Source organism: Pseudochaenichthys georgianus, chromosome 13 (assembly GCF_902827115.2).
Source record: "Pseudochaenichthys georgianus chromosome 13, fPseGeo1.2, whole genome shotgun sequence".
Taxonomy (NCBI): Eukaryota; Metazoa; Chordata; class Actinopteri; order Perciformes; family Channichthyidae; genus Pseudochaenichthys; species Pseudochaenichthys georgianus.
The window spans coordinates 12,495,585-12,510,291 of NC_047515.1; the positions used below are offsets into that span (position 1 = coordinate 12,495,585).

General features: G+C 39.5%; 1 protein-coding gene across 1 annotated transcript; it reads right to left on the reverse strand.

Annotated features, from left to right (window-relative positions):
- Positions 1-458: 458 nt before the first annotated feature.
- On the reverse strand, positions 459-14,001 carry st14a (ST14 transmembrane serine protease matriptase a). The gene is made up of 19 exons (XM_034096784.1): positions 13,565-14,001; positions 10,556-10,715; positions 8,917-9,047; positions 8,733-8,803; positions 7,700-7,866; positions 7,501-7,536; positions 6,895-7,129; positions 6,128-6,270; positions 5,409-5,512; positions 5,202-5,314; positions 4,984-5,117; positions 4,797-4,901; positions 4,601-4,708; positions 4,385-4,501; positions 3,774-3,896; positions 3,421-3,604; positions 2,206-2,477; positions 1,667-1,803; positions 459-1,324 (listed from the first exon to the last, which is right to left on the reverse strand). The coding sequence occupies exons 1-19, from the start codon at positions 13,604-13,606 to the stop codon at positions 1,166-1,168; spliced, it is 2,541 nt and encodes an 846-aa protein (XP_033952675.1). The 5' UTR covers positions 13,607-14,001; the 3' UTR covers positions 459-1,165.
- Between the last annotated feature and the right edge of the window lie 706 nt (positions 14,002-14,707).

Sequence of the window (14,707 nt, forward strand, 5' to 3'; positions counted from 1 at the left end):
AAAGAGAAATTACTCATACAGTATTTTAATATTGTACTGCGAAAAATCGGAATACAAATATAATTATAAAATATATACATATGTTCTTCTCAGATTGCACATCCTGGTTTACCAGTTATGTTTTTCATACGTGAAATGCCCTATAAGAAACTTTTCAAAGATGAACATGGGGAAACGTATGAAATGCAGACATATAAATAGCACTAGATCTGGACCAGAATTTGCATTACCTTATGACATCCCAAATATCTATTTTGGATAAGCCATATACTAAAACAACAACATTATATATATAAAACATTTTCTATAAAAAGGTGAAAGGAAATAACAAACATTTGAAATTAAATGTCATTCAAAAATTATAGATGAAATGCATGTCAGACCATGAAAATAAAATATACAAAGAATGTCAGATTGTATCAGAAATATTTTATTAAATATTTGCAATAAAACTCACATTTAAAAGATTAGAAACATTATAAATCGGCAACATTGTGGTTTATGAAATAGATATACACATAATATCAAACATGAAAGAATAAACTCCTTCTGTTATGTTGATTTGTTTTATGCAGATAGAAAAGCAATTCACAATGAAACAATGAAATGCTATTCAACATGAGAAGGGAACAATCACATCTCTAACCTTCGGGGATTTCCTAAAAGTCTATAACAAAATGTGTAATATACCAAGCCATAGGAGGTAAAATGGAATGAGCTTGCTGTTATTTTGTTTTTAATTTATAAAATTCAGAACAAAGACAACAAGGAAAAAGGTGGGAAATTCTACCGATAAAACACCAGACAGTGCACAAGGAGGCACAACTCATGTGTAAAAATCACGCTTAAAATCTGTTTCTTGTGCAGCACATAATGTTCTCCATCAAAACACGCTAAAACCACAGCATAAACAAAACACAAAAATAAAACCTATATTTACATTTTAAAACATTTCATCAACCCCAACCTCATAAAATCACAGTGGACATAAAATGGTGTTGCAATTGCTCTTCAAGCAAACAGTGCTTTTTCCACTGCAGCTGCTACAGGGAGTCAAGGCCACTACACCAGAGTGGTGAAGCAAAGATCCACACTGTGCCCCCTGTCATCAGTCCGTGTTCATGTCAATATGGCCTTGTTTCACCATTTTGAATGCATCTATACTCTATACTCCTGTCTTTTCTTTGATCCAGCCACGGAATTTGGTGACTGTTGTGTAGATGCCAGGTTTGTTCCTGCGGGCACAGCCGTCCCCCCAGCTCACCACCCCCGCCAGGAAATTGCGATTGCCGGACGGACTGGTCAGAGGGCCGCCAGAGTCGCCCTAACAGAGACAAATGGGTACATGTGTTAGGAAAGTAAACCGGGCATCATGTATATTTTATTTTTCACATCTTTTCTTGTCTCTGCTTTATTCCCCCAATTTTTCCTCCTACACCTTATCTTTAACTTCTTCATTTTCTTTTTTCAGACAAGACAATGCAAATGCTTTTACCAACACTCTTACCAATATCCTTAATCAGCACAGTATAACTAGCTCATTTCTAGCTACATTTGCGTATCAATAAAATATTTGTGTCCCTTGTTTTAAGGAAATTGTGTGAGATGGCTGTTTTGCAGAGAGAAAGAAAGCAGGGCAGCTCGGGGTTGAAGTGCCTTTTATTACCTGACAAGCATCGACTCCTCCGGTCAGCACTCCGGCACAAAACATCCGAGACGTGATCTGCCCTGCCATCAGGTCGTTACACACCGAGTGGTTGATGATGCGGACCTGGGCTTTTTGGAGAATTGTTGCAGCGGATCCTGAAGCACAAACGCACACAAGAGGACACCATTACGTTTATGTTTATCTCCAACTGTCATTTCATCAGCTCGAAGCTCTAAAAGTAATTAGGTAGACCCTCATCAGAGAAAAAAGCTATTTTTCTATTGAAAGGACCTCAGTAAAATGTGTATTGTGTGTATTCGCAACTACATGATGATCTGTAGGCAAATATGTAACTACTATAATTAAAACATATTAGCATATAATGAAATACTGGACCAATTGCTAAAAAGTGCTGTCCCAATTAGTGACGTAGACAAACATATGGGTAAATAGTTTGGAAAATTAAGGTTCAAAAAGTTGCGTCCTTAGCAAAATAATGTTTCAGTCTTTACCTAAATAACAATGAAAGGGTTATCTCTGAAAAAGTGAAAACTCACCTCCTTCTCGAGTGGCGCCCCACCCGGTGATCCACACAGTGTTACCCGTTGGAAAATTGTGTGTGGAAGACGGCAGGCAGATGGGCTGGATGTAATCGGAAAAGGTGACAGGACTGTCCAGCTCCATCAGGGCGATGTCGTTGTCGAAGGTGTATTCGTTGTAGTTGGGGTGGGGTATGATCTGCTTCAGGTTCTTCTTCACCACAGAACTGCCAATCTTCCGCTGGGTGTGAAGGCCGAGGTACAGCTCCCAAGTGCCGGGCTGGGAGTATCTGAGGAAACACACAAGGACAGATCGATAAGGTCATTCTCATTGTCGGATCATTATTAATCAAGCACATCATGTGGCAAAAGCATCTCTCTTAGAAAATATGTTTGCAACATGTTTTACTGCGTTAGGGGTAACACTAAAACGTCTAAAACACTGAGGGCCGGTAAAGGTTTCATGCCAGTAAATGATTCACACACACACCCAAGCATTACGTTGTGAGTAATAACACAGAGCTCTTAGTTCCGCTTTGCATGTGACAAACTGTTTACAGTGTATTTAATAGTCAAAACACTGAATTGCGTAAGATATTTTGTTCTCAATTCAAATAATTTAAAAGCGGTTGAGGCATTTCAAAGAGCTATGGAGTATCACACCCATTTTTTTGTGTAAACACTCTATTGAACTGTTTTTGAATCTATTAAAAGGTCATGAATAACGATAAAATATTTGGGAACAACAAACTTGTATTTGTTGTATTCTGCAATGTCTTCAAAACGATGTTACCAGTGATATAATAAAATGATAGAAGACTTTAAAGAATTCTAAAGAGTGCTATTTATATATATTTATTGTTTTGCCCTTTAAAAAAAAAAAAATCGTGTTTATGTGTGTATATATACACACATATGTATATATTTTTTATATTTTGTTTATCTTTGGGGCAGTGAGAAACGGCATTTCGGTCTCCCTGTTTATACAACACTTAAAGATATTGATAATGAAGTTGACATTGACTTTAATGGCATTCTGTATTTGCACTTATTTATTTTGTCTAAGTGCATGTGCTAAATATCTGCTATTCAAAAATGTAATCATCACCAGTCATCTAAAGGTGGAGAGCTGCAAATCAATCTCTCCACCTTACCTATTTAAAAGCTAAAATAATTGTCACGTTTTCAGAAAAGGTTTCTAGTTAGGAGTGAGAACTAGAAGCAAAATGCTACCTTGTCGTGCCGTCATCCTTCACGCAGTGGGCCGCAGTGACCAGCCAGCGTGGACTGATGATGGTCGCTCCGCACACGTGACCGTAATTCTTGATGTGCAGGCTGACCTGCCAGGGATACTCCCCTTCCTCTGTGTCCTGACCGCCCACGATACGCGACATCTTGAACTTACTCCTCCCGCAGTCTGCAAAGTAAACAATCAGTCACCGGGCTGACACGTGGCAACTCGTTGTTGTAGTGCCCTGAAGCGGAAGTTTACATCTGTTTTGTCATGCAAACTAATCAATGCAGGTTTTGATAACAACAAGTCATTTAATCAGACCAACCAAACTGAGGTTTTGATTGAGACATACCGCAGTTCTCCTCGTCCGATCCGTCTTCGCAGTCTGCTGTCCCGTCACATTCTGGGTTCACTTTACTGATGCATTTATTGTTTTTACATTTATATGTGAGTTCAGTGCAGCGACTGTCAGTGCCTGCAGAGAGAGAAGGAAAGAAAAATCCAGTTCAAATTATTAAACTTCTTAACGTGCAAACATTTTAAACTCACACAATAACTAATTAGGGGCGGGGCATTTCTAAGCAGTTGAAAAATCACAATAACCAATCGGACCAGACTGGGCTCTGGTTTCAGACAGAGGGTGAAAAGAGGTGCTGCAGCACAGGCAGTATGAGGAAAATAAAGAGCTTTTTGAACATTAAAGCATGGAGACATGTCACAGTAGAGGCACACAATACAAATATCAACCTGAAAATGATCGTAATAAGGCCCCTTTAAGTCATTAGTAAATGTGCTGGAGAACCAAAGTAGTATGTAAAGATTCCAAGAGGACATAAAATACATTAAATATGTGGCAGTGCTCAAGTCCAGTTGCATTTAATTCCTCTAATTTGGAGAAAAACAAGATTTCAAATACATGAGAAAACATTAAATTCAGTGACGTATGGCTGGTGAAAGTCTTACTTCTGCCACAGTCGAGCTCGTCGGACCCGTCTCCGCAGTCGTCCCTGCTGTCACAGCGGTTCTTCTCAGAAACACATTTTTTGTTCCTACATGTTACTTGTCCAGATGTGCACCCGCCTTGGAAAACAGAAGAAACAGAACGGCATTAGAAAGCCGACTGAAAGCCTTTCAGTGCATGTGTCAAAATAATCCTCCACCAGCGTCAGCAGGACTCACCACAGCCCAGCTCATCGGTTCCGTCTCCACAGTCATTCACGCCGTCACATTTCCAGAACATGGGCTTACACAGGCCATTTTTACATTGGATATCCTTTGCATTGCACTCTGGAGAAAAACACATTGATGTAGAGTGTAATTCGACTTCTACTTTTCACTACTCTTTTGGAGTATAATCTGAGTAAATAGTACTTACTGCAATTCAGTTCATCACTCATGTCCCCGCAGTCATTCCAGCCGTCACACCGGAGCTCTGTTTTGATGCAGCGCTGGTTTCTGCACATGAACTGCTTTGGACAAGCTGTGGACGGCAGGGTAAACATGAGCTACACTCGCATTTTGTCAATAATTAATCGTTATCTGGGAGAAACGGAGTCCCTTACGGTCTTTGACGTCGATGGCCTCATAGGTGGCTTCGAAACCTCGGTCCACATACGAGTTGTCGGAGAAGAACACCACGTTCATGATGTTGGTGGTGCTGGTTTCTGTCGTTGCTTCCGGTTGTTCTCCGCAGAGCCTGAGGAAGAGACGCACACGTAGTGACATGTCTGATCTGTTGTGTAATACAATGTGATTTTAAGACATACACGCACTGACTCACTTTTTCCCGTCGACCTCCACGTAGTCTTTGCGACAGTCTTTACTTTTTTCCTGCCCCGGCTCAGACAAGAGGAACTTTTTGAACGTCAGCTTCACCGCCGTACCAGCAGGGACCTTCACAATTGACAGAGACGAGTAGAAACAAATTTAAAATGTTGACATGTGACCCAAAAACCTGTGTGACCCGACTGTGTAACAGATGGCTCACCGCGATGGACCACTGACATGAGGTCTGAGTAGGATAGTAATTTGGGAAGTTGGGAGAAGAAAAGGTGCCTTTTTCACCCGTCAGATGCCCACCGCATGTTGTACCTTTAAACATGTTAAAAAGTATGTTAATACATTTCTGGCAGTGTTGGCTCAGAGCTAACGGTGCTAGAGTCGGTGACAGTGCCTGCAAACATATCAACTCCGCTGCCGAATGACACTTCTACGCTTTAGTCTGCGTTTTTTGTCTTTTGATGTTTCTGTTTGTTGTTTGTTTTGTAAGGGAGCTGCATGCATGTTCTTTTCTTGTGTTGCATCAGTTTATCATACCATACTGTTCTGGGTTTATGCCTAAATGAGTAAATCACACATTTGATCATTAAAAAATGCACATGTTATTGTAAACATTTGCAAAAAGGCTAAACCATTCCATAAATGGAATATGTCCATGAATGTCGAGAGAAAAAATAAATCAAAAGAGAGTATAACAGAATCAAAACATCTCCAGTTTAAAAAGGACAGAGTTTATGCAACAAGTGATGCCCAAAACGGATCCTGAACAACACAGAATATAATTTGGAAATGTATTACATGGCCCCATAGTGAAAGTTCACTGAAGATAAACATTAAAGCTGAAGGTATATAGTTAACTAAAAGACGGTATATGTGTGGGTTAATGAGACTAAATATGAATAAATTGATAGAACATGTAGTTCCTACCTTTACTTCCACGTTTGACTTGTGAGACTTTTGCTCTGAATCCAGGGTAGTTCTTCTTGTCGTTGGAGGCCATCGTCACCAGCATGACATTTCCAGAAGACAGAAAGGTCAATGGTTCACTGGGAGAGTAGTACCCGCACATCCTGTAGGAGAAAAACAACATTATTAAATGCACTGCTCACCGATGTGATGGTTACAATCTAATTTTTTTCAAATAGCCTGTTGATTATACCTCAACTAATTCCACAACAACGTACTGTCATTTGATCCACCACCCATTAGGTTTTTACTGCAAGTAAAGAACTACAATTCTCATTGAGCATGGATTTAACCTTTGACCGAAACACAGCACATCATAATACACTCCTACAATGCTGATTCCTTTTTTTTATAAATCAAGAGGCATTTTATCTCTTGCGTGCAATAATGGCACTTGGTTTTGTTCGATTTGACTATGCACACATGAACATTTTGCCTGCAGAGCTCCTGCTGGCTTTCTGACTGGTTAGGAAAGTGCATCTCTCAAATTGTTGTATCTGAATTGGTCCCAGATGTAGACTACCATTGCTAGTGCTATTTGTCTGGCATGTAACTTAACACAGGCATTGTGCAGTATAAGAGTGGAGCAGAGTTACAGAGACTGGCCAGCAGAGGGCTAACTTACAGTTCTCTTTATCCAAAGTATGAACAATCTGGCTCTGCATGAAAATAAGTGCAGAAGGCATTCAAGTTCTTTCTCAGCTTGAATCGGTATTTAAATAACTCACTCTTCCATAACGCGGCTCTCAATGGCCACCAGGGAGTCGTAGATCTTGATAAAGTCATTCTTGCAGTTCTCTTCCAGATTCATCGTATCGAATTCAAGCTTGATGACGTAGTTGGGGTCTGCTCTCAGCTGCCACTGGATGAAGGTGTTGGGGGGGTACGGACTGTTAGGGAAGCCAGGGGACTGGATCTGCCCCACTTCATTGGACTTTGTGTGTTCTGCATACTTTAAAAATCCTGAGAGCGAAACAATGACTTTTAGTGTTCACATTTAACTTTCACAGCACAGCAGTTCAACTATAACTGTGTTGATCTGCACTAAAGTACATTAGATGTTCTGGATATGATGAAACACAGAAAGTAAATGAGTCACAATGATTCATTTGCAAACATAAAGACTACACATTGCCTTTATTAAGAATCATTAAGGAAAACAACAACAAACGTGCACATATAAATATGGCTAGAGTGCATGACTGTCACAAAATGGTATAACATGTTAACATATATTTTTAAAAGATAGATAGATAGTTTATTCCTATTTAGACAGATGAGTTGTCAAAGATAACTGTACTAAAATAAATGATGAATGAAAATTGAGCACTTACTGCTGAATGACGTTGATAACAGACGATCATCGAGGGCTGTGAGAGGAAACACAAGACCGATCACTTAGAGGGGGATATTGACAGCAAAACAGAGAGTAGGTGCACACCCAGAGAGAACTTGGCCTTCTAACACAAACACAACAGCATGATGGAGGATGGAGTGAGTCACGTGTGGCATGTAGCTGCTTTGACTGTCTACCTGAAGACACCACGTCCGCCACCACCAGAGCGCTGCTGGATCCTTTCCCGGAGCGCTGAACGTTCTCCACCAGCTTATCCATCGTGGCCATGGCTTGGTCCACAGACGCCTCCTGGCCTGCAGGGACTTTGAACTCTGACAGGTAGTAGGCAATAACACTGCCTTCACTGAGAGCAAAGAGGCAACAATTAGACAGTGTGGGGGTGGAGTAAAGTTAAGGGGGTCCTATTATGCTTTTTGGTCATTGACAGTGAAACACTCCCCCCTGCCTGAAGCGCCTCCATTGGACTCCTTTGTGTACTTATTTGACATGGTGACAATATGGTGACACGACAACACTATGTAACACTTTCTTTTGGCTAGCGCTCCAACACATTGTACGTTATAAGCTAAGGGGCGAGACATCTCTAAGAAGTTGAACAATCACAACAGAAATGGTCAGAGCAGACTGGGCTCTGGTTTCGGACAGAGGGTGAAAAGAGGTGCTGCAGCACAGGCAGAGTGAGAAAAATAAAGAGCTTTTTGGACAAAGCATGGAAACAGTAGAGGAACAAAATACAAATATGAAACAGAAAATCTTCATAATACGGGCTTTTCAATCAAGAATTGGAATATCTTCACACATATTAAACGATTTTTAAAAAACACATGATTTATGTTTTTTCTATTGGTGCTACAGCTTTATGGCGAAACTGCGCTCTGGGAATATGGAGCAGACTGAAACAATTTTGAACTGAATTGATAAGAAAACATTTTCGCCATGGAAATCTTCTTAAAAGCAACATGACTGGCATTCAAAAGCAGTTGCATCATGTACATTCCTCTGAACTGGCCATTTCAATAACAGAAAAAGCTTAGAGACTGGTGTGTTTAAATGTTGGTGCTATTAGATCTGCATGCATGCACAGTAAAAACAAACACTGGTTCTCAAATGTCAACTTAATCCGTTTGTGAGATGCTCTGGTAACCAACACACAGACACAGGGAAAGGAAACATGAGGCTCTTGGTAGAGCTAAAAAGTCTGGTCTGTACCTAAAAGCCTGAATGGTGGATCCAACGTAGTATTTTGACAACTTTGGACTTTTGGAATAGATGGATTTAAGCTGAAAGAGACCCAAATGACAACGGAACATTAATAAATGCTGCTTGAAAACAACAGGAAAATTACTTTAGAAACGCAGATGAATTGAAATGTTAGCTCGAGCAGCAGTCTCACCTGTGAGGTCACCTGTTTCGCCAGTGCTTTGAACTCGGAGCTGTTGGAGTTCTCGTAGGCGTCTTCGAACACCTGGTTGGTGATCCGCATGGAGCCACTGTACATCCTCTTGAGACGCACATCTTTACGGACTGCGGGAGGAAACACACACCCACGATTTTACACACATTCACTTTTCTGCTCGTCATATTTTTGTTTCCCCTTCTTTCCTTAGGTGTATTTGTTCCAAGTGACGTTGCTTTAATCTCTCCTTCTAATTTTCCAAACAATCACCACTCAGAATGAACAGCTTTAAGCTCTAACTTGCCTATGAACGTTTCATTATATATCAAAAATGTGTATGCTTATGCATTTATGGATATAACGGCAAATACACACATTCGCTTCCTTTTGATACATATAAATATAATATATCTCCACAAAAAAACATTTGTATTGGATGTATTTGTTTGTTTATAAAATATCACAATAATTACTGCAGATTTAAATGAAAAACAGAGGAATATAAAGGGGAGGAAAAGAGAGAATTCCTTTAATGTATAATAATCCCTGAAGAATGTTCTTAACAATGTGCAAAAAGGACTTTTGAACTATTGTCTCACCATTTACTAAACTTGCTTAAATGAAAGCAATCCGGCACATCCAAGTGCTCTGTAAAACAACTAAATCACCATACGTCAAAAGCAGGATTATCCAATTCGTTGTGAGACTTCCTTGACTTCTTTATTAACTGCTGTGAGAAGTCAAACCTGCTTCTCAACACCTCAAAAACAAAGGAGATGGAAATTGATTTTTAGAATAGCACAATCGCCCAACGCTACTCTTTTAAATAGCGAGCCCATTAAATGTGTCACTGAGTACACGTATCTTGGTGTGGTGCTTGACCACAAGCTCAGATGGGATGTTTGGTCTGAGAAAGTAAATGCCAAGTCTCAACAAAGAATGGTTTTTTTTACGTAAATGATTGTCTTTTAATGTCGGCAACAGAATGGTGAAGATGTTTTATCATGCTTTTGTTGAAAGTGTGCTCTCCTTCGGCATTATATGCTGGTTCGGCAACGCCACTGAGGCACAGACAAAGTCAGTCAGGAGGGCCATAACATTGTCCAGTAAATTCACGGGAATCTCATTTGCTAATATAGAATGCTTATACATGGACAGAGTTTTAAAATTGGCACACAATATTGTGAGTGATCTGAGGCACCCACTTGCCTCTTACTTTGAACTGTTGCCATCCGGGCGGAGATATCGTGCCCCTCTGTTAAGAAATAACAGATCTAGGCTGTCTTTCGTCCCACAAGCCATCAAACTCCTAAATAAATGATGGCTAGGACGCACTGTTTACCCAGCTGGTCTGGGTCTGTCCCCTTTTGCAAATGAGGGCCTAGGCCCCTTGTCATGTCTGCCGATATCTGGTTTTCTTATGTCTGCTCGTGTCTATGTTGTTGTCAGTGAAGTAGGTCTTATCTTTTTAAATGCCTTTGTGATGTGCTGCAACCCATTTTTCCCTCGGGGACAAATAAACAAATACTACTACTATACTATACTATACTACTACTTCAATGTTACACCCTTTTTTATGTACTGCTTGCTATTGTGTTTTATCAATCAAATCAAATATTAAGGAAGGAGATCTTACAGTGGAAATGCCAGACCAGCAGTCCGGTCATAAGCGCGAGAACGGCTGCAAAGATCAGCACACCGATCACAGCCCCGACCTTCCCCGGACCCTTTTTCTTCTCAAGTTTCTTGTTATCCGATGCTGGCAGGAACTGGACCGAGGTGTCCCACTCTGTGTCCTACAAGACACACAGACAATTGTTTAGGTGAATGAATGGTCAAAAGATAGAACTCAATGGCCTATTAAAAAATAAAAACCTCATAGTGATAACGACCACCATTTCACAGGTGTGTGAATACATTTGTTGACGAACGGTTGTGAAAGTGTTTCCCCTAGGATGTTCCTCGAGTGACATTGTAAAATGTTAAGAACACAATAGAAGTAACAGTGTTTTCTTTGCCCAAGTAGATAATCAACTGAAGATAGGTGACAGCAGCAGACAGCATGTGGGTACTTGATTATCTGAGGAATGTGGTGACTTATAGAACCAGAAATATGCTCTGAAATATGACTTAATGCTTTGCTTTGACTGGAGGTCTTTTAAGGTAAAGACACCTGGACATGTTTCATTGGAATAAACCCCATAAAACACAGGAAGGACCGTTTCTGAGTCTTCTGCTGTTAACGAATTAGAAGAGAACTTGGTGCATGAGTCACGGCCCTATGGTTAACCTAAAGAGGTGGGGGGAGGGGGGAGGAGTACAAAGGTTTCACCATGCAGAATCCTGTCAAACCTGTTGGGAGCAAGGCACTCGCAGACCTGAAGAGGAACACAACACGTTTCTGTGCATGCTCACTGTACTGCAGTGATGATTTAAAGGTAGCTGAAAACAGGAAGCTTCACAAACAAACAAAATATCAGTTTAAAACATGTGTGCTGTTTAAAGATAGCAAAAAAAAAAGATACCCATGACTCGGATTTACAAGGTGCTCACTGGACGATCGGCTGCAGCGTCAAACCACAACTCCATTAACTGTTTTTATGAAACAACAAACTATTTGTTTACGCCTGTGTAAACTTGATACTCCGGCCGGATGAGTAGGATTATTTGTACTGCACCTATGAGGGCAAGCGTTTATTTCTAAAAAACAAGTTTGACATATGTCATAATAAACAGAAACTGTTGAACAGATATGCATGGCTCTGTTGTGTTTGTTAACAACATAGAGATCACACATTTACTGCCCGAGGTGTTTTCTTTGATTATCTTACAAGCTACAGAATAAAAAATGTGTCTTAACTAAGAAACAGAGAAAACGTGTTGGAACACCCCGTCTCTTAAAAAAAAGATTTCACCAAGCTACTTAATAAAGATTTCCAGGCTGCAATTCCTTTTTGAAAATAACCCAACTGTCCACTTTAATAAGGCCTACAGTGTAGGGATACATTTTGTTTTAGCTTGTAAACAGTTTCATGTTCCAATTAATGTAAGTCTAGTAACAAAAGACCAGATATATTCCTTAAAAATGTAAATACCTGAATTGTCTGCTTTACAGGAATATACTCATGTTCTTGTGAAAGTATGATTCAATTCATGTGAATCAGAACATGTTAGAAATGTAATGAGTATCCCAGCATCACTGTCAATGACCAGAACATGCTTACTGAAGACTACTCATATCTGTGTACTTCTTTCTGTGACTGAAGGGCATAACGCTGTGTGTTTAGCACCATACTGTGAAGTTAAGGAGTGATATTAGACCAGCTGTTAGTGTACGGAAGAGAAGGACTGCAGTGAACAAGTCACAACAGGGCGGAGGAACCCGGAGGAATTCAGGCATAATTAGCTGACTTTCGCTGATGAAGATCATTTTAACCAACATTTTGAAGCGGTTTCATTTACTGTATGCAGCAGGGAAGAAGATGCCTCTATACGTTTTTTCAATGTGCCAACTTCTTGGAAATATGTCAGCGGGATCATCAAAAAACCTGCAACCTTTTCAAGGAGGTTTGTGTGCCAAAGACGTTATTATAGCATTTCTATGTTTTTCTCATGAACTACTGCTCTTAATTGAATGACAAAAGAATAATTCTGACATATCTTATATCTGTTTATCACAATGAGATTCATTCTTATTCAGATGCAGATCAGAGATCTTCTCGCATGAGTAGAGCCCAAGTAGAGCTATTTATCATCATAAATCTAAATAGAGGAAAAATGTGGGCTTTTTAGTAATTTTTTCTACATGGGAATAACACATGTAAAACTTCTAATCAGTAGGGAACAAGCTGGTTTTCAAAGGAATTAAAGCAGGACTGCTGGATTTCTTTTTCATCTGGTAACATATTTGTGTTTAGGCTCAACAGTGTTTTTGTGATAAGAGCGGGTCAGTCCTTTGAGGTAAAACAAACAGGTAGGGTTGAATACAGTGACATCCTTCAAAGTGTTGTATGCATGTGTTGAATGAAAACACAAGTTACCTACTACTTCATGTGTGACAAAATAACTTTATCTTGAACTCTGCATCACTTCCCAAGATTGATATATAGATAGGAAATTCTTTTTGTTACAGCAGTAATGTGTTCAGGCATTCCAATATTTAAGAGGTGAATTAAAAAAGTATTACAGCAAATATATACATATACATAGGGTACAAAATACATGTTATATCACAAGAATACACAATAGAACATATTCTGGATACATTGGAATGTGCTATCAAATACTAATATACAACAGCATCAGAAATATAAACAAACTACAGTAGAAGAAACATACACCACTTGATTCAGTTTATTTGGTTTTACTATTTATTTATTTTTATTCAATAAACTACTGACAACATTTGTGTTGGAATTCAACAGAATGGCTGCCGAGATTGAGATTTAAGAATAATGTTGAGTGTTCTCTTAATTTTTTTCAGAGCTGTATATTCATAGTATTTAAAATTACATTTGTGCAAGGCAGCTGTTGTGCACCAAATGTCACCAAAATGTGTAATTAAAGGTTACACCCAAAATATGTTTACAAAAATGTACAATATAAGGTAAAACATTAAAAAGTTGCATGCCTGTGTGTTTCTTACCGACTTTGGGGTGTATCTCGGTCCACTATCCATGTAGTCCATTAGGAGTGAACACCTGGACTAACTGCTAAAATGAAAAAAAACGACCTTACAGCTCCTGAACTATTTACTATCTCCTTAAATTATCCTTTTCTTGTTGCTTTCTTGAACTGAAGGTGGTTTCCGAGGTGAACCTGCAGGCCCAGTCGCCAAGAGACGACTCAACGAATTCAACCTGCTGCGAGCAACACTGAATACATATAAACTACGTAACAGAGACACAGGCTACCACGACGAAATGTAAGGTGGTCTCTTTAAAAAGAAAAGCTCCTCTCGGGTGGAGATGTTCACAAACGTCCTTGTGGTCTGAATATGTCGGTCTGCGACGAAGGGAAACTAGACGACACACAAAAAAAGTTTTTCCGGGAGCTTCGAGTTTCTACGGGCGTGTCTCCGCACCTGCAGCGACTTCCTGTTTACCTGCCACAGGTAGGACAAGTGTGTTTTTGTTTCTATTGTTCAAAAGCAACTATATATTATACTTAAGTGGGCTAATGTGTATACGTTGTTGTATTTACATTTAAATTCAAACACTGTATCTATTTAAACAAATTGATATGAGGAAGCTTTCATGCGGTCTATTTTTAGTATCAGTCATGTGATCTGTTTTTGTGCAATGATGACTCACTTTTGAATCACAGATACTTTTTTCCATTCATGATGAGCCATACATTTCATGTTGAGTAAACGGAACCCCCGAAATATATGGGATTAGTTTTGTTTCATAAAGATAAAGCAACACTTTCTCAGAATCAAGCAAAACTAAGAGTTTAAGAGAAACAAAATCCAGAGTCAAACAAAATGAATTTAATTTAAAAAATAAAACTATAAATTGCAAACAACTCATTTGTGTAATCATGTAAACTAAGTCTTTTTTCTTTGTTTATCATGTTTGCAGTTCTCTTTGATTCTTTCTCAATGAGAAGACTTTTGCTCTCGCTGCAGCTCTTCTCGTTTGCGCTCCCTCATTTTTTGTTTTCGATTATGACTATGACACAAACGTCCCAGGTAGGCGGGACTTTCAGGCGTGGCTACTCAATTTTTGAGTGACAGCCCAGTCCTCCAGCGATTGTACAGTGCAGCTGCGGTGCGGTAGCTGAGCAT